This window comes from Notolepis coatsorum (assembly GCF_963971535.1).
Source record: "Notolepis coatsorum genome assembly, contig: SCAFFOLD_529, whole genome shotgun sequence".
Taxonomy (NCBI): Eukaryota; Metazoa; Chordata; class Actinopteri; order Aulopiformes; family Paralepididae; genus Notolepis; species Notolepis coatsorum.
The window spans coordinates 60087-82586 of NW_028173333.1; the positions used below are offsets into that span (position 1 = coordinate 60087).

The 22500-nt window shown below is 45.6% G+C and overlaps 1 protein-coding gene across 1 annotated transcript in view; it reads right to left on the bottom strand.

Annotated features, from left to right (window-relative positions):
- The window catches only part of LOC311247810 (uncharacterized protein), a gene marked incomplete at its 3' end in the record, with an annotated part of 70409 nt that overhangs the window by 43907 nt on the left and 4002 nt on the right, over nucleotides 1–22500 (bottom strand). Inside the window, exon 2 of the mRNA XM_084338805.1 lies at nucleotides 37–100. Within this exon, the coding sequence (XP_084194931.1) occupies nucleotides 37–100 (64 nt within the window). The remainder of the gene's footprint in view (nucleotides 1–36; nucleotides 101–22500) is intronic.

Consider the following 22500-nt stretch of genomic DNA (forward strand, 5'->3'; position numbering starts at 1 on the left):
AGAATTGTGCGTTAACGCGTTAATGAGCGAACTCACGTGGACTCTGTATCCTTGTCTTTCCTCCGTAACCCCAAGGCCTTCCTGGTTCGTTTTTTCAGTCCTAGCACAGAGAGGGAGAGAGAGAGAGAGAGAGAATAACAACATCATTAAGAATTCATTTCAACCGTCTGCTATTTAAATTGAGTGTCTTGGCAGCATCTAAACTGTAGTATTGGAGTATTGAACACAGGGCAGAGCAGAACACTCTGTGATGAACTCACGTTTAATATCAAAACCACACACGAGACAGAGAGAGAGAGAGAGAGAGAGAGAGAGAGAGAGAGAGCAAATAATTTCACAATGACACTACAAAACACTAGCAATACTACAAAAACAGTCAGACAAAAAGGGACCAACACATTAGAAACCAGCTACAGGATATAGAGGAATCCATAAAAACAAACAACTTCTGGGAAAACTGGAACAAACTAAACAAACAACACCACAAGGAGCTACCCATCCAAAATGGAGATAAACCACTTCTCCAATCTCTTTAGCCCAATACAAAATAATGAACAGCAAAAACTAGCTGTTAGAAAGTGGCATTGGAGGGAAAACCTACGACCTCATAAAGTCAATGTACACCAACAACACATGAGGTGAGGATTGAGGAAAAACACACAGACTTCTTCCCTCAATGCCGTGGGGTTAGACAGGGGTGCAGTTTGAGTCCAACCCTCTTCAACATATACATCAATGAACTGGCAAAAACATTGGAACAAACGGCTGGGTGGTGCAGCGGACATTGCGCTCGTCACCAACGCAAGAGACACCGGGTTCGACTCCGGCTGTCGGCGTTGCCTCCGGCTTGGGCCAGTCGTCATACTAACTCAATTGGCAGAGTTAGCGGGTGGAAGTCGATGGGTGGTAATCTGGACGTTGTGGACAGCGACTCCTACAGGTCGGTTGGGGACGCCTGCACAGCAGAGACAGGAAATGGCGGGGGTAGTGTGAGCCTCCCACACGTTACACCTCACCAATGAGAGTCCGCGCTGGCAGGTGAAAATATGCGACAGGCTTCCTCCTCGCGTATCGGAGGGGACACGTGATGCAAGGCTTCTATCCTCCCTACAACCGGCCAGTGGGGGGCATATGCGAGCAACGTTCAAGACAGGGGAGGAGAGAATTGGCACAGTGAGTAATTGGGATGGGAGAAAAAAATTAGAAAGAGGAGAAAAAGTGGATCAAAAAGAAAAAATCCAAAAAAGACCATTTAAATTCTATAATCACCTAAAAGAAAGCGACCCAGACACTCCAGAACAAAGCCTACAGAGAGACCCTCGATAGATGCCCACTCAGCCAGATGGTTCTGGGACTCTGCTCACAAACACAAGCAGAGCCACCAGACAGAAACCACACTGGACTAAACCAAATGATAAGAAAACAAAAATAAAACTATCTGACACATTGGAAAGAAACAACCCAAAACCAGAGCAAATTTCAATGCTATTTGGCCCTAAACAGAGAGTACACAGTGGCAGAATACCTGAGCACTGTGACTGACCCAAAACTAAGAAGATACTTGACTAGGTATAGACTCAGCGAGCACAGCCTAGCGATCGAGAAAGGCCGCCATAGGCAGACCTGGCTCCCAAGAGAAGACAGACTATGCACCCACTGCACACAAGATGAGGTGGAAACCGAGCTCCACTTCTTAACAACCTGCCCACTATACCAAGACATCAGAGACATATACTTCAACCTGCCCACTATACCAAGACATCAGAGACATATACTTCAAGCTGCCCACTATATCAAGACATCAGAGACATAAACTTCAACCTGCCCACTATACCAAGACATCAGAGACATATACTTCCCACAAATTGCAAACACCCAAAGAGACTTTGAAAACATGGAAAATAACTCAAAACTCCCATACCTACTGGGTGAAATACAACAATGTGCAAACACAGCAGCAAGATTTGTGAGCTGCTGTGACAAGAAAAGGACATCCAATGGAATTCAACCACCATAAAGACTGTCAATCATACAAGAAATTTCTTCTGTAATGTACTGATTTCTCTTGATTTCTAGCAAAACATGACACAATGTGATCCTATCTCCGATAGAGCGGCTGGTCGCAGAGACGCGAGTTGAACGAACACATCGTTGAACGAACACATCCACTGACCTCGGTGTTGCCATAGGAAAGGATTTTGAGAGCGCCAAAATGCAATACCGGCCGCATCCTGCTTAGATGGCAGTGTCGCCCACCCTTTGAAACCTTATATCTCACCCTGTGTTACACTTAAATCCCTCCGGGCGCTAAATTTAGATGGAGCCGAGTAAATCGCTTCATCCGACCACTTCGAAACGCATCTGGCACACTCAATCCATAAATTGTGCCAAATTATGTCCGGGACTAGATGGACACCAATACTGGAAATCGCGATCAGACAATTGGAATATTCTTTTTGGAATACCCCCGATCAAAGGTAAGGACTAGCTGACGTCAATTCCAGCTTGATCCTGCAATGTTTTCACATCGATCCAGCTGATCAGCGTCTGTAGTATTCAACACAAATGCCGTTACTGGCGATCAGAGCATCAAAAAACTACCCCCCCCCCTTTCATGCATTCATGATGAAACATAATACCTATTATATACATTTGATTTGGAAATAGTAGCGTGTCCAGGCAAGAAACGCCAATGCTTATAGTAGAATACACGTAACGCCCTATAACTCAGCTTTTCAGGAATGATCCCGAATCACTCCTAAACTATACTTACTGTATATTCACCACGGGATAACGCGCGAACGTATGCATGAAAAGATTATCTCTTTTTTGCATGTTTGACGGAAGAAAGTCACTGTCAAATGACCATAGTATTGTCTCCATAGCTATAATATAGAATATAGATATAGCTCTACAAACATAGTGACGCACAGTGAAAATATGTTATGGAAACCTGGCACGTTAGCTACAAGGACCAGGCTAATGGCTGGCGCCCAATGTGTTAATGGCCAAAAAAGATAATTACCATCTTTACCCTCGTCGCCAACTGTTCCCCCTGGTGCCCTGTGGGGGGCGCTATAGCTGTTCACCTGGTGCCCTGTGGGGGGCGCTATAGCTCACTGTTCACCTGGTGACCTGCGGGGGGCGCTATAGCTCACTGTTCACCTGGTGACCTGCGGGGGGCGCTATAGCTCACTGTTCACCAAAACATCCCGATTTGAGAAGTTACACCAAATACTCTGAACATGTCTCACAAACCATGACCTATGACCTGCGGGCCTTCACAAAAGTGAAATAACATGATCTGAAAACGAAAAAAGTAAGCATTCAATGACAAAAGGGAGGAAGAACAAGTGGACAAATGAGAAGAAAAAAAAAGACCCCAGAAGAAAAGGAAATAACGGGACGACGTGAAGAAATGGCGCAGCTACAACAAACACGGAGATCCCCAGCTGGGCTGTGGAACTCGGAGCCAGTATTCGGGACATACAGGCAAGCATGCAAACTAGCGTGAAGGTAAATGAAGCGAACACGCAAAGCATACAGAAAAGTATAGACAGACTCAGAGAAGAAGTAAAGAAAGGACAAGACGAACTCAAAGAAGAAATAAATAAGAGACTCGAGTCAATTGACGAAAAGTTGCTGAAACAGGAGAAAGACACAGTGGCGTTGGAAGAGAGAACGGCCGAGACTGAAGAATGGAGTACAGACGTACAAAAGATACTAATGGAGACTCTCGAGGAACAAGGGAAGATGAGAGAGAAGCTAACTGACTTGGAGGGGAGATCAAGAAGAAACAATATAAGAGTGTGGGGTCTGAAAGAAGGGCTAGAAGGAGCCTCGATGTCCAAATATATGGAAAGCCTAATACGAGAGAAACTGGATATGTCACTGTCAGAACACACCGATATGGGAATACAGAGGGTACATAGGATACAAGCACCGAGACCTCAGACGAATGGACCACAGAGAGCAGTCATAATTAACTTCCTGAAATTTGAAGTCAAGGAGAACATTCTTAAGAGAGCCTGGCAGACGAAGATCGATGTGGAAGGACAGAGAATATCCTTTGACCACGACTATGCAGCGGAGGTGGCTGCAAAGCGCCGAAGCTACGCGGAAATAAAAAAGATTCTAAAAGAAAAAGGGATTCGGTTCCAATCACCGATGACCGCTCTGAAAGTGTACTGGCAGGAAGGCATCAAAACCTACAGCAGCGTACAAGAGGCAGTGAGGGACATACATCGGGATGGAGAGAGGACGCCGGGACGAAGAGAGGGGGGAAAACCCACATATACACCCACCCCGATGGAGAGACTGGAGAAGACGCGCAGGTGGAACAGATCGAGAAGAGGAGGACGGATGAGAGATGGGGATTGGAGATGATTGGAGACAGAGCAGCTGAGGAGAGTGACAGAGGGACATCGGAGAGAAGCACAGGAAGAGGGACCACGATACTTCAAAAGGAAAGATAAGTACAAAACAAAACAAAGACATTTGACTAAGACCATGACTAAATGTGAAAGATGCATAGAAATACACACAACATAGAATATGAGTAATTGTAAACATGAAAAAAAAAAGAAAAAAGACTTAAACAGAGAGAAGGCATGGGATACACAGTACAAATGAAGGTGAACATGAAAATGACTGATTCTATGTCTCTGAAAATGACTGACATAGAGAGAAAAACACACGTTGGACAGATAATAATAAAAAATTTAATAAAAAAAATATTCATATGACCGGGAGCTCAAGGACAGGGCAGCACACAGACAATGCTGGACTTACATGGTGAGCTTTTTTTTTTTAGCCACTAGGGGGAGCCCTCTCACTAGGAGAGCCTTTTCTCCCCACCCCCCAGCAGGGGATAGAGGAAAGAAAATAATTACCTCTGACACCATGGAATTGTCAAACTTTGTGAATGTTGTAAATGTTTATTATAGTTCTTTGAATGTAAGTCGAGTAGAGTTAGCAGTGGCTACAACTACAAATATTATTTTATGTGACATGGGTAGAACGGGAGATAATTTAGAATGGAAAGATGACACAAATTAAGGGTATTAAGATGATGTCGCTGAATGTTAATGGAATGAATAATCCAATCAAAAGGAGTAAGGTGATGACGAAACTTAAAAAAGAAGAGGCACAGGTTATTTTTCTACAAAAACCCATCTAATACCACAAGAACATGAAAAACTGAAGAGATTCGGATACAAGAATATGTTTTATAGTTCTTTTATACAGAACCTTAGGAGAGGAGTAGCTATATTGATTAAGAATGCAGTGACGTTTGAATTGATTAAAGAAGTGAGAGATAAAGAGGGGAGATATGTAATGGCCAAGGGGAAAATGGAAGGTCAAATGGTAACATTAATGAATATATATGCACCCCCAGACAGTGAGAAATACCTATTTGAAACAATCTTTGATATTATAGCAATGGAAGGGGAAGGGGTTTTAATCTGTACAGGAGACTTTAACGTAGTATTGAACTACGACATGGACACGACAAGCACAAAGAGATGGAGAACACACATTAGCAAATATATGAATATACAAATAACAGAATTAGGAATCACGGATATATGGAGAGAAACACACACACTAGACAGGGAATACACACATTATTCACACCCACACACAACATATTCAAGGATAGATTACTTCCTCATGACAACAGGGGACAGATACAGAGTAGAAGATTGTAGAATAGGGGTAACAGACATATCAGATCACAGCGCAACATATCTGACAGTGAATCTGAAAAGTAGATGGAGAAACACAGTCTGGAGACTGAACGTAGGTCTATTGAATAACAAAGGCTTAGTAGACGAAGTAAAAGAAGACATAATAAGATACAGAGAGGAAAATGATAACGGAGAGGTAGATCCAAACATTCTATGGGATGCAATGAAGGTAGTAATATGAGGAAAATGTATAGCAAAGGCAGCACTACTCAAGAGGCCAGAATAGAGACATACCAGAACTTAGTAAAGAAACTGAAAGAATTAGAGAAAAAACACCAAAACTCAAAGAACCAAGAGACACTTAGGGAAGTAAAAGACGTTAGAGAAAAGATAAACAAAGAATTACTGACAGAAATTGAGAAAAAGGCTAGATATGTGAAACAGACATAATATGCCCTACCCAAAGCTGTAAAGGAATGTGAATCACTACCCACTTTCAAAAACACTCTCAAAGAACACCTACGGGAGACTGCAATTTGAAACTGGCCCCTACAAATGTCCTAACCCAGTTGTACAGTAAATTACCAAGTATGGCTTTGTCAGTATTCCAATGTACAGTGTACAGTGTCCCCCACCCACCCCCTACCCAACACCCCCCCCCCCCCCACCTACAATGTACAGCCCCCCCCCCCCCCCACCCCACCTACCCAACCTCCTCCAATGTACAGTTTCTATGTCAAATGTATATACACTCTTTTCTGGACACTTTTTGTATCACAAACAGTACTGTATTTGCAAATCTGGTATGTCATAAATGTATAGATGTAGCAGTACTGTCTATCTGTATGTCATGTATGTCATATATGTCCTGATGAATTGAAGATGGGGGACCCTGATGTAAACAAGACGAAAGTCTTTCTCTGGTCTGCAAACCCTTAACAATTGTATGTATTGAGATGTACTGTACTGTACCCATTCTGCAATCTGTTAATAAAGTTTTCAATCAATCAATCAATCAGTGGATCCCTGCCCTGAATGTGGTTCACTTTGGGTTTTGATAGAACACTAAATGTGGTTCACTTTGGGTTTTGATAGAACACTAAATGTGGTTCACTTTGGGTTTTGATAGAACACTAAATGTGGTTCACTTTGGGTTTTGATAGAACACTGAATGTGGTTCACTTTGGGTTTTGATAGAACACTAAATGTGGTTCACTTTGGGTTTTGATAGAACACTAAATGTGGTTCACTTTGGGTTTTGATAGAACACTGAATGTGGTTCACTTTAGGTTTTGATAGAACACTAAATGTGGTTCACTTTGGGTTTTGATAGAACACTGAATGTGGTTCACTTTAGGTTTTGATAGAACACTAAATGTGGTTCACTTTGGGTTTTGATAGAACACTAAATGTGGTTCACTTTGGGTTTTGATAGAACACTAAATGTGGTTCACTTTGGGTTTTGATAGAACACTGAATGTGGTTCACTTTGGGTTTTGATAGAACACTGAATGTGGTTCACTTTGGGTTTTGATAGAACACTGAATGTGGTTCACTTTGGGTTTTGATAGAACACTAAATGTGGTTCACTTTGGGTTTTGATAGAACACTAAATGTGGTTCACTTTGGGTTTTGATAGAACACTAAATGTGGTTCACTTTGGGTTTTGATAGAACACTGAATGTGGTTCACTTTGGGTTTTGATAGAACACTGAATGTGGTTCACTTTGGGTTTTGATGGAACACTAAATGTGGTTCACTTTGGGTTTTGATAGAACACTGAATGTGGTTCACTTTGGGTTTTGATAGAACACTAAATGTGGTTCACGTTGGGTTTTAATAGAACACTGAATGTGGTTCACTTTGGGTTTTGATAGAACACTAAATGTGGTTCACTTTGGGTTTTGATAGAACACTAAATGTGGTTCACTTTGGGTTTTGATAGAACACTGAATGTGGTTCACTTTGGGTTTTGATAGAACACTAAATGTGGTTCACTTTGGGTTTTGATAGAACACTGAATGTGGTTAACTTTGGGTTTTGATAGAACACTAAATGTGGTTCACTTTAGGTTTTGATAGAACACTAAATGTGGTTCACTTTGGGTTTTGATAGAACACTGAATGTGGTTCACTTTAGGTTTTGATAGAACACTAAATGTGGTTCACTTTGGGTTTTGATAGAACACTAAATGTGGTTCACTTTAGGTTTTGATAGAACACTGAATGTGGTTCACTTTGGGTTTTGATAGAACACTGAATGTGGTTCACTTTAGGTTTTGATAGAACACTGAATGTGGTTCACTTTGGGTTTTGATAGAACACTGAATGTGGTTCACTTTGGGTTTTGATAGAACACTAAATGTGGTTCACTTTGGGTTTTGATAGAACACTGAATGTGGTTCACTTTAGGTTTTGATAGAACACTAAATGTGGTTCACTTTGGGTTTTGATAGAACACTGAATGTGGTTCACTTTAGGTTTTGATAGAACACTAAATGTGGTTCACTTTGGGTTTTGATAGAACACTGAATGTGGTTCACTTTGGGTTTTGATAGAACACTAAATGTGGTTCACTTTGGGTTTTGATAGAACACTAAATGTGGTTCACTTTGGGTTTTGATAGAACACTAAATGTGGTTCACTTTGGGTTTTGATAGAACACTGAATGTGGTTCACTTTGGGTTTTGATAGAACACTAAATGTGGTTCACTTTGGGTTTTGATAGAACACTAAATGTGGTTCACTTTGGGTTTTGATAGAACACTGAATGTGGTTCACTTTAGGTTTTGATAGAACACTAAATGTGGTTCACTTTGGGTTTTGATAGAACACTGAATGTGGTTCACTTTAGGTTTTGATAGAACACTAAATGTGGTTCACTTTGGGTTTTGATAGAACACTAAATGTGGTTCACTTTGGGTTTTGATAGAACACTAAATGTGGTTCACTTTGGGTTTTGATAGAACACTGAATGTGGTTCACTTTGGGTTTTGATAGAACACTGAATGTGGTTCACTTTGGGTTTTGATAGAACACTGAATGTGGTTCACTTTGGGTTTTGATAGAACACTAAATGTGGTTCACTTTGGGTTTTGATAGAACACTAAATGTGGTTCACTTTGGGTTTTGATAGAACACTAAATGTGGTTCACTTTGGGTTTTGATAGAACACTGAATGTGGTTCACTTTGGGTTTTGATAGAACACTGAATGTGGTTCACTTTGGGTTTTGATAGAACACTAAATGTGGTTCACTTTGGGTTTTGATAGAACACTGAATGTGGTTCACTTTGGGTTTTGATAGAACACTAAATGTGGTTCACGTTGGGTTTTAATAGAACACTGAATGTGGTTCACTTTGGGTTTTGATAGAACACTAAATGTGGTTCACTTTGGGTTTTGATAGAACACTAAATGTGGTTCACTTTGGGTTTTGATAGAACACTGAATGTGGTTCACTTTGGGTTTTGATAGAACACTAAATGTGGTTCACTTTGGGTTTTGATAGAACACTGAATGTGGTTAACTTTGGGTTTTGATAGAACACTAAATGTGGTTCACTTTAGGTTTTGATAGAACACTAAATGTGGTTCACTTTGGGTTTTGATAGAACACTGAATGTGGTTCACTTTAGGTTTTGATAGAACACTAAATGTGGTTCACTTTGGGTTTTGATAGAACACTAAATGTGGTTCACTTTAGGTTTTGATAGAACACTGAATGTGGTTCACTTTGGGTTTTGATAGAACACTGAATGTGGTTCACTTTAGGTTTTGATAGAACACTGAATGTGGTTCACTTTGGGTTTTGATAGAACACTGAATGTGGTTCACTTTGGGTTTTGATAGAACACTAAATGTGGTTCACTTTGGGTTTTGATAGAACACTGAATGTGGTTCACTTTAGGTTTTGATAGAACACTAAATGTGGTTCACTTTGGGATTTGATAGAACACTGAATGTGGTTCACTTTAGGTTTTGATAGAACACTAAATGTGGTTCACTTTGGGTTTTGATAGAACACTGAATGTGGTTCACTTTGGGTTTTGATAGAACACTAAATGTGGTTCACTTTGGGTTTTGATAGAACACTAAATGTGGTTAACTTTGGGTTTTGATAGAACACTAAATGTGGTTCACTTTAGGTTTTGATAGAACACTAAATGTGGTTCACTTTGGGTTTTGATAGAACACTGAATGTGGTTCACTTTAGGTTTTGATAGAACACTAAATGTGGTTCACTTTGGGTTTTGATAGAACACTAAATGTGGTTCACTTTAGGTTTTGATAGAACACTGAATGTGGTTCACTTTGGGTTTTGATAGAACACTGAATGTGGTTCACTTTAGGTTTTGATAGAACACTGAATGTGGTTCACTTTGGGTTTTGATAGAACACTGAATGTGGTTCACTTTGGGTTTTGATAGAACACTAAATGTGGTTCACTTTGGGTTTTGATAGAACACTGAATGTGGTTCACTTTAGGTTTTGATAGAACACTAAATGTGGTTCACTTTGGGTTTTGATAGAACACTGAATGTGGTTCACTTTGGGTTTTGATAGAACACTGAATGTGGTTCACTTTGGGTTTTGATAGAACACTGAATGTGGTTCACTTTGGGTTTTGATAGAACACTAAATGTGGTTCACTTTGGGTTTTGATAGAACACTAAATGTGGTTCACTTTGGGTTTTGATAGAACACTAAATGTGGTTCACTTTGGGTTTTGATAGAACACTGAATGTGGTTCACTTTGGGTTTTGATAGAACACTGAATGTGGTTCACTTTGGGTTTTGATAGAACACTAAATGTGGTTCACTTTGGGTTTTCATAGAACACTGAATGTGGTTCACTTTGGGTTTTGATAGAACACTAAATGTGGTTCACTTTGGGTTTTGATAGAACACTGAATGTGGTTCACTTTGGGTTTTGATAGAACACTAAATGTGGTTCACTTTGGGTTTTGATAGAACACTAAATGTGGTTCACTTTGGGTTTTGATAGAACACTGAATGTGGTTCACTTTGGGTTTTGATAGAACACTGAATGTGGTTCACTTTGGGTTTTGATAGAACACTAAATGTGGTTCACTTTGGGTTTTGATAGAACACTGAATGTGGTTCCCTTCGGGCACAGGCTAGTCTCATTGGCTAGTCCAGTCTGAAGTCACAGCCTGCCATCGAGACAGTTCACAATATCAAGGGCCGGTTTCACAGACATGGATTGCGAGCAGTACTAGATCCCACATGTTTGTTTTTATATATAAGGCCGTCCTAGGGAAGCTTCCCCGTTATCTTTCCAATCGAATTAGCTTAGCCTCTAGCAGCTACCATACCAGGTCCACAAGATGGCTACTTTTAAAAAACCTGAGGCGAGAATACACACTGAACTAGGAAGAACAGCTTGTTCTCGCTTCGCACCTTGGGCATGGAATGGGCTACAGGACCAGATCCACTTAGATACCCTGGTCTCTCTCTGCAAATTAAAATCTGTATTACATAACGTCCTACAAGAAGAATGTCGCTGCTTTCTGTAGTCGGGTCCCAACTGAAAAACTGCAAAATTACTGTATTACCCTGTATTATACTGTCATACACTTTTACTATTCTGTAGACTATTCTGTTTTGTGTTTTTGTGTTTACATGTGATGTATTGTATATGGTATACATGATGCACCTTTATTATGTTCTTGTGTGATGTACCCCACATTTGATTGCTGTCTGATATATTGCAAATGTTATTGCTGTCATCTTGGCCAGGTCTCCCTTGCAAAAGAGATCTTGTATCTCAATGGGACTTCCTGGTTAAATAAAGGTTAAATAAATAAATAAAAAATTAACATGTTTCTTTTGAAGGATTTCTCAGTCTAGGTTGAAATCTACCCATATAGTATTTTGTCCATGAAACCCACATGTATTCTGTGATTCAGACTATAGGACTCAAACCCTAATTCAATATTGTGTATAATTGGTGCCTAAGGGCTCTTAACCTTATAACTGGGTTAGAAAAACAACAGTGCTCATTTGATGCACTGATATGCATACTGTAGTGTAGATACATGCATGTAGGACTCTCTATATATACATATTACATATATATATATATATATATATATATATATATATATATATATATATATATATATATATAGGAGGAATAACAAGGACAGTTATTGACGTATAGGACTTTCCAAATGGCAAAGTTACTACAGCTAGTAGCTGATAAATCACTCATCCATCTAGGCCATTATCACCGTTATGTGGCCGTTATGTGAACGTAAAGTGTATCGACCATGCCGTAGTGTAACAAACGAACTAGCGCTGCCTCCGTCACAACACACGACGCAGGCCAGCCGGTTGAGATGTGACGCCATGAGCCCGGGACATCTGTGTGATCTGGCGTTTTGCACTCAGTCCTACACACGACACACGACGTAAGCGAAGTGGCATCGTGACTGTCCGGGTGACCGCGGGGATTTCGCTAATAATAGCCACCTTCCATTGCGATGTTGGTGTTAATAATATCCTAGTATTCATAGAGGGGTCGCTTTCTAAGACAGAGCCCCTGTCTCAGTGTCTTGCCGCTTGGCTTTTACAGTAAAGGGCGCCGTTTGTGGCTTCAAAATCATCTCTGATACTCCTGCTTTATACTCAGCTGGGAAATCCTGACAAAATACACTGATGCCTGCCTACTGGTCAAGATCTTAAATGGCAAGGCCCCCCCACCTCTCAGTACTTTTGTCAAACAAAAAACCTCTCATAATAGGTCCAGAAGATCTCCCCAGAGAGGGGACTGTACTGTGCCGTTTAGGTCCAGATCTCCCCAGAGAGGGGACTGTACTGTGTCGTTTAGGTCCAGATCTACCCAGAGAGGGGACTGTACTGTGGTGCCGTTTAGGTCCAGATCTACCCAGAGAGGGGACTGTACTGTGGTGTTTAGGTCCAGATCTACCCAGAGAGGGGACTGTACTGTGCCGTTTAGGTCCAGATCTACCCAGAGAGGGGACTGTACTGTGGTGCCGTTTAGGTCCAGATCTACCCAGAGAGGGGACTGTACTGTGGTGCCGTTTAGGTCCAGATCTACCCAGAGAGGGGACTGTACTGTGGTGTTTAGGTCCAGATCTACCCAGAGAGGGGACTGTACTGTGGTGTTTAGGTCCAGATCTACCCAGAGAGGGGACTGTACTGTGCCGTTTAGGTCCAGATCTCCCCAGAGAGGGGACTGTACTGTGGTGTTTAGGTCCAGATCTCCCCAGAGAGGGGACTGTACTGTGGTGTTTAGGTCCAGATCTCCCCAGAGAGGGGACTGTACTGTGGTGTTTAGGTCCAGATCTCCCCAGAGAGGGGACTGTACTGTGGTTGTAGCTGAGGGGTACAATTCCCTGACTGTATTGTTAGATATGATATTTAATACCACTACCTCATGTACTTTAACTTCTGGCCACCCAGTACAAGATATAAGTATGATGAACACTTTCCCACCTGATGAAACGAACCAACACAAATGGACCAAATCGAATATTTAATACAGCAAAGGGTGTATACAACATTCACTTAATTACATTTATGATTTGAAATGTTAAGTATGCACTTTTATGGCAAATGAGTATTCGTAGGTAAATCAACATTGAATGTCCAATCTCTGGTTGCGCAGGGAGTAAGTATACAACCTGGAATATTTAGGAAACGATAGCGATAGTACTTAAATGATTATAGCTGGATACACTAAGGGGGGGGGGGGGGTCCCGCTGGTTGTAAGACAGTAGGAGGGGGGGGTTAGAGAAGTCGCTGGCGGTATCCCATCTGGCCGACGGTGTCTTGGGAGAATCCAAAGTCTTAGACCCAGTGCCCACAGAACCTCGGGCCGTAGACGAACACAGCTGGACCCTCTGTGGAACGGTATCTGCCGGTCCACAACGGAGAGACGTGGTGCGACCTCACGTGTAGAGCGCCGCCTCACCTGTAGTCCTCTCCGGGGGGTAATTCCAACACTCGACAGTGTTGGCCTTTATCCATGGAATAATCAAAGCACATAAAGCATAATCCAAGAGCCGTGGAAGGCTCGCCGTCGTCGGGTAGAGTAATCCAATATACAGGTCCAGTCGCTCTTGACCCGGAGCTCCTCGGATGCAATCACCACTAGGGGTCTGACCAGCCTGGATAAGCGTCCAGATAACGTCAGGAACGATGGGGGTACTGATAACTGTAGAACTCGAACCGAACGATGCACCATACATAAATAGACTATTATTAGCTTAATAGAATACGTCCAACTCGACGGTATGTTGCCAAACTATGACCATTCAACTATTAATCTACACGATATCTCAATGCCTATTCTGGGCCAAGTAGGCCCTACTACACCGCACGTGCTTCGTGGGGAGGCTTTTGCGTCTGTCACTCTGTTGGAGGGTAAAGAACTGGACTAAAAGAAAGTTCTACTTTACGAGCGCCATATATATATGCGCTATGAACAAATAGTACCACACGTATTTCGCCCGGCATATTACTGCGCGGAACCGGGGGTTGCCTCGACATGTTAGGCGGCACGATTTAACTTGAACCTAGGGGTATGGCAACCTGGCGCCAGGTTCTCGTCCAATGGTAGAATGAAACTATTATGGGCTGTTTAGTAGAAACGGGGATATTCAATGCATATTGTACAAGGAATATACAGGGGATATCAAACGATATACAAATACAATTAAATATATATATATAAATAAATATACATATTCGGTTTAATCTGATCCTTCACAACAGCCACCCCCTAATTAGTCCCACCTAATTAGCTAAGCAGAGACAGATTAACCGCACTGTCTTCCACTCAAGGTCCGCTGTAAGGTCAGTCAACTCACAAAGTCATAGGGTCATGGTCATCATCGATAGTATCTGGGAGTCGGGGCAGTTCTATGAGCCTCGCCACGGGCCGTGTGTAGGTGCGCCCTTGGACGAGTACTTCAGCTGCTCGGACCTTGCCATCGGCACCGGTGATCACTTTGCTTACGCGGCCAGCCGGCCACATAGCTCTGGGGAGTGACTGGTCAACTATCATGACGACTGTTCCTTCTGTCAAATTGTCTCTCTCTTTTACCCACTTCTGGCGGGTCTGTAGAGACGGTAGGTAGTGAAGTAGGAAGCTGCTCCAAAACTTGTCAGCTAGTACTTGGCTGTACCTCCACATTCTTCGGCCGTTCGCTTCTTCGGGCCTGTACATTGTCTGGGGTAGCGCGGGGTCCAGCCGCCCCATTAGGAGTGTGTTGGGGGTGACTGGGTCGACATCTGCTACATCACTGGAGACGTAACCGAGGGGCTTGGAGTTCAATACTCCCTCGATCTCCGTGAGGACTGTCATTAGGACTTCCTCTGCCACAGTCTGGGCTCCGAGTACGGCATACAGGGCTGTCTTTATAGAACGTACTTCTCGTTCCCAGGTTCCACCGAAGTGGGGTGCGTTCGGGGGATTAAACTGGAAGTCAACCTGGGCTGGAGCGAGGTGGGTCTTAAGTTCTGGGCCCATAGCTTGGAAGCTCTCTCTCAGCTCTCTTTCTCCGCCTTTGAAGTTGGTCCCGTGATCAGACAACAATGTAGACGGTTGTCCTTTCCGTGATATGAATCTCCGGAAGGCCATAAGGAATGAGTCTGTGCTCATGGTCGGAAGGAGCTCGATATGTATCGCTCTGGTGGTCATGCATTTGAATACAATACCCCACCGCTTCTCGGTGCCTCTTCCTCTTTTTATATACAACGGGCCAAAACAGTCCATGCCTGTGGAGTGGAATGGCTTGTCGCCGATTCGGAGGCGACAGGGGGGTAGGTCAGCCATCCGTGGTATGCTGGGCTGCGCGCGCCACTTACGGCAGTCTAGACAGGTTCGCTGGAAGCGCTGTACTGCTTCTCTCCCTTGTAATATCCAATAACGACGTCTGATCTCCGCGAAGACTCTCTCTGCTCCGGCGTGGTGCACATCCTCGTCGTATTTCTTTATGATCAGCTCTGTGACCTTGTGTCGGCTGTTCAAGACGATCGGGTGCTTAATGTCATCTGGTAGATCGGGGGCTCTCCGCAGGCGACCACCCACTCTGATGAGATTATGTGCGTCACTCTCTGGTGCCAGGTGAATCAGTCTGCTGTCTGATGGGACGGGGTTTCCTCCCTGTAGACAGTCTAGCTCATCGGGGAACGAGTCTCTCTGGGCTCGTTGTAGTAGAAGAAGTTCTGCTTCTTCGTAGTCAGCTGCTGACATGTCAGTGGTGGACTGAAGCTCTGGGTGGTGCCGCAGGAATGTCCTTTGTTGCGCACTCTCTAGGGTAATGCAGTCATCTATGTTCGGGTCTGTGGAGGCGACAGTGCTCAGTCCACAGAACATAGGCTTCTTGTTCTCAGCCTCCTCGCTACTTGCTTCCCTCGGGGTGGGTGTAGGCCAATCTCCTTCCGGGAGCTGGAGGAATGCTGGTCCGTCACTGTAGATGTTGCGACGGGTTAGGTCATCCAGGGACATTCCCCGGGTGATGACGTCAGCTGGGTTGTGTTTGGTATCCACATATCTCCAGCTTGCTTCTTCTGTTAGTTCCTGAATCTCGGTGACTCTGACTCCCACGAAGACTTTGTATCTGCATGAATCAGACTTAATCCATGTGAGTACTGTCGTGGAATCTGACCACAAGATTGTTCTATGCACCGGAATGGTGAGTTCACATTGGATTAACGTGGCTAGATGCGCTCCTGCGAGGGCTGCGCAGAGCTCTAGACGTGGGATAGATTGTTGCTTACGTGGGGCTATCCTTGAGCGGGCCAGTATGAAAGCAGTGTGTATCTCTCCTCCCATCTCTTGGGCACGCAAATAAGCAACCGATCCGTAGGCTACTTCGGAGGCATCGCTGAAGACGTGTAGCTCAATCTCGCATGTCTCTGGCCTCACTGTGGATGGGAAGTAGCTGCGGCGTATATTGACACCTGGGAGTGAGCGGAGTTCCGTCTCCCACTCTCTCCATGTTGAGGCAAGGTGTGCGGGTATTGGGTCGTCCCAGCCCTGGTCCTTGTCCCATAGTGCTCGTACAATCATCTTTGCCCTGGTGGTGTAAGGTAGAATACATCCCAACGGGTCATATTGTCTGGCGAGTGTTCTGTACACACTCCGTTGAGCGGGGTCTTTGGCTAGGCGCCGCTCTGTGTTCAGTAGATAGCGCTCCGTGGCGTCTTTCTTTGCGTGAAAGGGGGGCATTCCCTCTCGCCTCAGGAGTGGAGTTGCGTATCTCATCACTCCGCCGACTGTGACTCTCTTTGTCCCCTGCTCGAGTAGGTGGATGGCGTAAATGTCTTCTTTAGAGCGAATGTCTTTCTTTTCGTTCTTAAAGGGCATTGTCTCTAGGGTCCATAGCCTCTCGACATGCTGCAGGAGAGTGGTGTCTTCTTCTGTCGTTCGGGAGTGGAAGCAGCTAGTGGCTGCGGTTCGGTTGAGAGATTTAGCGAGGGGGCCTTGTAATGTCCATCCTAGGCGGGTCTCGACGGCTGCAGGACAGCCTCGGGGACCGGTATGGACCCGGTCAATCGGGACTATGAGTTCTGCATGGTCGGAGCCTATCAACAGGGTCGGGGTAGCGCCGTTTATGAGCGGGATAGGTAATTGGCGCAGGTGCACATATTTATCCATCAACTTGGTGACAGGGTAGGTGTACTGCGAGAGTCCTATTTCTTGGCTGGTGAAAGCATTTGTGATCTTGTACCGTCGCTCTGGCTGCCCGTTGGCTGCGATAGTGAAGGAGACATTCTCGCCCTTTATCGTCTTTAAATCTCTTCTTATTGTCCGAATCGTCATTTCGTTCTTGCTCCCCCGCAGTCCCAGTTGAGTCGCAGCGGAGGCGAGCAGAAGGGTCTTCTCTGACCCGTCATCAAGGACGGCGTAAGTGTCCATGACTTTATCCTGGTAGCTCAATGTCACACGGACTACCTTTAAGAGCACTTGAGCTCCGTTGCTGCTGGCGGGGTCAATGTACATGACACTTGCCTTGGTGCCGCTCCGTGGTGCAGGTGTAGGCCGTCTTCCGTTACTATCGTGTAGTATATCTAGATGGGCTCCATCGCACCAGCTGCACCTTTTCTTTAGGCGGCATTCGGCTGCCATGTGGGGCCGCGCACATCGATAACAGCGCCGGTTGGACTTTATCCATTGGCTCACTTCTTCTGCATTCATCTTTGTGAATGAGTCACATTGTGACAGCCAGTGTTCTTTCTCACAGTAGGGACACGCTATCTTCCACTTCTCCTTTCTCGAGGGGGTGCTGTGACTCTTACTGCTCGGTACTGACTCTGATTGGTGCATGACAGTCACCGATCTTCTTCCATCACTTATTCTCCTGGGTCCCTCTCTGGAGCTTGGCTGGCTCCGCCCGAAGGTGTCCAGTCGTAAGCTGCTGACCTCTCTCGCCAAGAAGTCGGCCAGATCAAGGAGGGATGGCTCGGGGCCGTCGGGATCTCGGTAGTCCCTCTGCCGCCGAAAGCGCTCCTGTCTTGCGGGTGGCAGCTTCTCCAAAATCCTCTCAACGTTAGAGTTGGCGTACAGCTCATGCCTGCCCTTCTCCCGTTGAGCTCCCAGCATCCCCACCAGGGACTGCACTTTGATTGACAGGTCGTCCAGTGAGCGATTGTCTGTGGCTGGGGGTAGGCGGTCAATATGCCTTATCTCCTGGATTACGTAATCCCATATACGTCCATATCTTTGATCCAGCGCTGCAAGGGCCGCTGTGTATGGGGTCGAGGAGGTAGCATAGGCTAGCGCTATATTGTGTGCTCGCGGTACTTTCAGGTGCTTCAATAATATTGCATACTTGTGGCGTTCATCAATGACATCCACCAGCATTGTCTCTAAGCACATCCGGAGCTCCGTGTACTGTGCTCGACTCTCATAGGCGAAGTCTGGGATTGATGGCGTGGCGTTGTATGACGCCGTGGATGGCGAATACATCGGCGAGCGTTGGGGGAGAGACCTCCTGGGCGAGTCCCCTCTTGCGCCTCGCTGTGGGCCGGTACTGGCAGGGTACCATGGCCCGCTGGTCCAGGTACTGTTCCTCGGGGCTGGTCGTGCGTCGTGCTCACCCGTAAATAGAGTCGGGGGTCTGTAGCGCAGCGCCGCGGGGGTATAGCCTGGACTGTATGGGACCTCCTGGTCCGGTGGAGTACTGTGCTGTCGTCGGGCTTGGTTCTCCTCTTCTCCCTCTTCTTCTTCTATCAAATCTTCCAGATCTTGTAATCGTTTATTTAGCTTCTCCGCAGTGTAGGCCGCTCCTTCCTTGTAGCTGGGTCTCGCTTGGACCGGTATGGGAAGGGGGTCTGCGGGGGGTCTAGACTCGGTCTGTTGGTCAAGTTCAGGGTCGCTTGCTCGTTGCGGTGACGCTGCTCTTGACTGCTGTCTCGACGAGTTCCTTGAGCCCCTGGCGGAGGGAGAGGGAGTTGTCCTTTTGATCAGCTGCTCTATCAGTTGCGCTTGTAGTCTGTCGCGCTCTGCGTCTCTTTGGGCACCGGCAGCGGTGCGCTGGGCGTCGGCGCGGTCTCTTGCCATATTCTCTTCCATCTGGAAGCGTCTCATCTCCAGACTTGTGCGCTGTTCTTCGCTCCGTTGCTGTGCTTGGAGGTGTTCGCGCTCGCTGGTCGCCTGGGCTTGGAGACGTTCGCGCTCGCTAAGCGTCTGTGCTTGGAGCCGATCGCGTTCGGTAGAGGCTGTCAGGCTGACGAGGAACGCCTGTTGTAGTATCCTCTCCGCTTCGCTGGGGGAAGGCGGTAGTGGAGGTGAGCCGCTCCTGCGTGAACCGCTCCTGGGGGTACTCGTTGGGGAGTCCTGGAGCTCTAGTTCCTCGGCGCTCTCCTCTTCTTCTTCCGTGCAGAGTTCTCTCTCTGTAGGGTTGTCTTCCTCCCGGGGCGTGTCGGGGACTACTTCTTTAGTAGTGGCGGGGGGTAAAGGCATGTCAATTCCCTCCTGGTCTCCACCGTGGGCTTGGTCAGTTACATTAGGACCTACTAGGGCCTCTGTGGTCGGGGAAACCTGGTCGTTAAGGTCAGACATAATTTTACTTTCTACTTTTACCACGTTTACCGTTTGTCGAAGGCTAGGTAGTTGACTGACAGTGTAAGCCTCTAAGTACTGAGGTGTCTGTCGTCTGCGCCGCGGGCGTTCTAGGTTAGGAGGATCGTTTCGTGGAGTGTTCATCATAGGCCATTTCGATATTAATAACACTATATTAATATTACACTAGTTACCATCCGGCTCGAAGGACCAATTGTAGCTGAGGGGTACAATTCCCTGACTGTATTGTTAGATATGATATTTAATACCACTACCTCATGTACTTTAACTTCTGGCCACCCAGTACAAGATATAAGTATGATGAACACTTTCCCACCTGATGAAACGAACCAACACAAATGGACCAAATCGAATATTTAATACAGCAAAGGGTGTATACAACATTCACTTAATTACATTTATGATTTGAAATGTTAAGTATGCACTTTTATGGCAAATAAGTATTCGTAGGTAAATCAACATTGAATGTCCAATCTCTGGTTGCGCAGGGAGTAAGTATACAACCTGGAATATTTAGGAAACGATAGCGATAGTACTTAAATGATTATAGCTGGATACACTAAGGGGGGGGGGGGTCCCGCTGGTTGTAAGACAGTAGGAGGGGGGGGTTAGAGAAGTCGCTGGCGGTATCCCATCTGGCCGACGGTGTCTTGGGAGAATCCAAAGTCTTAGACCCAGTGCCCACAGAACCTCGGGCCGTAGACGAACACAGCTGGACCCTCTGTGGAACGGTATCTGCCGGTCCACAACGGAGAGACGTGGTGCGACCTCACGTGTAGAGCGCCGCCTCACCTGTAGTCCTCTCCGGGGGGTAATTCCAACACTCGACAGTGTTGGCCTTTATCCATGGAATAATCAAAGCACATAAAGCATAATCCAAGAGCCGTGGAAGGCTCGCCGTCGTCGGGTAGAGTAATCCAATATACAGGTCCAGTCGCTCTTGACCCGGAGCTCCTCGGATGCAATCACCACTAGGGGTCTGACCAGCCTGGATAAGCGTCCAGATAACGTCAGGAACGATGGGGGTACTGATAACTGTAGAACTCGAACCGAACGATGCACCATACATAAATAGACTATTATTAGCTTAATAGAATACGTCCAACTCGACGGTATGTTGCCAAACTATGACCATTCAACTATTAATCTACACGATATCTCAATGCCTATTCTGGGCCAAGTAGGCCCTACTACACCGCACGTGCTTCGTGGGGAGGCTTTTGCGTCTGTCACTCTGTTGGAGGGTAAAGAACTGGACTAAAAGAAAGTTCTACTTTACGAGCGCCATATATATATGCGCTATGAACAAATAGTACCACACGTATTTCGCCCGGCATATTACTGCGCGGAACCGGGGGTTGCCTCGACATGTTAGGCGGCACGATTGAACTTGAACCTAGGGGTATGGCAACCTGGCGCCAGGTTCTCGTCCAATGGTAGAATGAAACTATTATGGGCTGTTTAGTAGAAACGGGGATATTCAATGCATATTGTACAAGGAATATACAGGGGATATCAAACGATATACAAATACAATTAAATATATATATATAAATAAATATACATATTCGGTTTAATCTGATCCTTCACAACAGTGGTGTTTAGGTCCAGATCTACCCAGAGAGGGGACTGTACTGTGCTGTTTAGGTCCAGATCTACCCAGAGAGGGGACTGTACTGTGGTGTTTAGGTCCAGCTCTACCCAGAGAGGGGACTGTACTGTGCCGTTTAGGTCCAGATCTACCCAGAGAGGGGACTGTACTGTGCCGTTTAGGTCCAGATCTACCCAGAGAGGGGACTGTACTGTGCTGTTTAGGTCCAGCTCTACCCAGAGAGGGGACTGTACTGTGCTGTTTAGGTCCAGATCTACCCAGAGAGGGGACTGTACTGTGGTGCCGTTTAGGTCCAGATCTACCCAGAGAGGGGACTGTACTGTGCCGTTTAGGTCCAGATCTCCCCAGAGAGGGGACTGTACTGTGCCGTTTAGGTCCAGATCTACCCAGAGAGGGGACTGTACTGTGGTGCCGTTTAGGTCCAGATCTACCCAGAGAGGGGACTGTACTGTGCCGTTTAGGTCCAGATCTACCCAGAGAGGGGACTGTACTGTGGTGCCGTTTAGGTCCAGATCTACCCAGAGAGGGGACTGTACTGTGGTGTTTAGGTCCAGCTCTACCCAGAGAGGGGACTGTACTGTGCCGTTTAGGTCCAGATCTACTCAGAGAGGGGACTGTACTGTGGTGCCGTTTAGGTCCAGATCTACCCAGAGAGGGGACTGTACTGTGGTGTTTAGGTCCAGATCTACCCAGAGAGGGGACTGTACTGTGGTGCCGTTTAGGTCCAGATCTCCCCAGAGAGGGGACTGTACTGTGGTGTTTAGGTCCAGATCTCCCCAGAGAGGGGACTGTACTGTGTCGTTTAGGTCCAGATCTACCCAGAGAGGGGACTGTACTGTGGTGCCGTTTAGGTCCAGATCTCCCCAGAGAGGGGACTGCACTGTGGTGCCGTTTAGGTCCAGATCTACCCAGAGAGGGGACTGTACTGTGTCGTTTAGGTCCAGATCTACCCAGAGAGGGGACTGTACTGTGGTGTTTAGGTCCAGATCTCCTCAGAGAGGGGACTGTACTGTGGTGCCGTTTAGGTCCAGCTCTACCCAGAGAGGGGACTGTACTGTGCCGTTTAGGTCCAGATCTCCCCAGAGAGGGGACTGTACTGTGCCATTTAGGTCCAGATC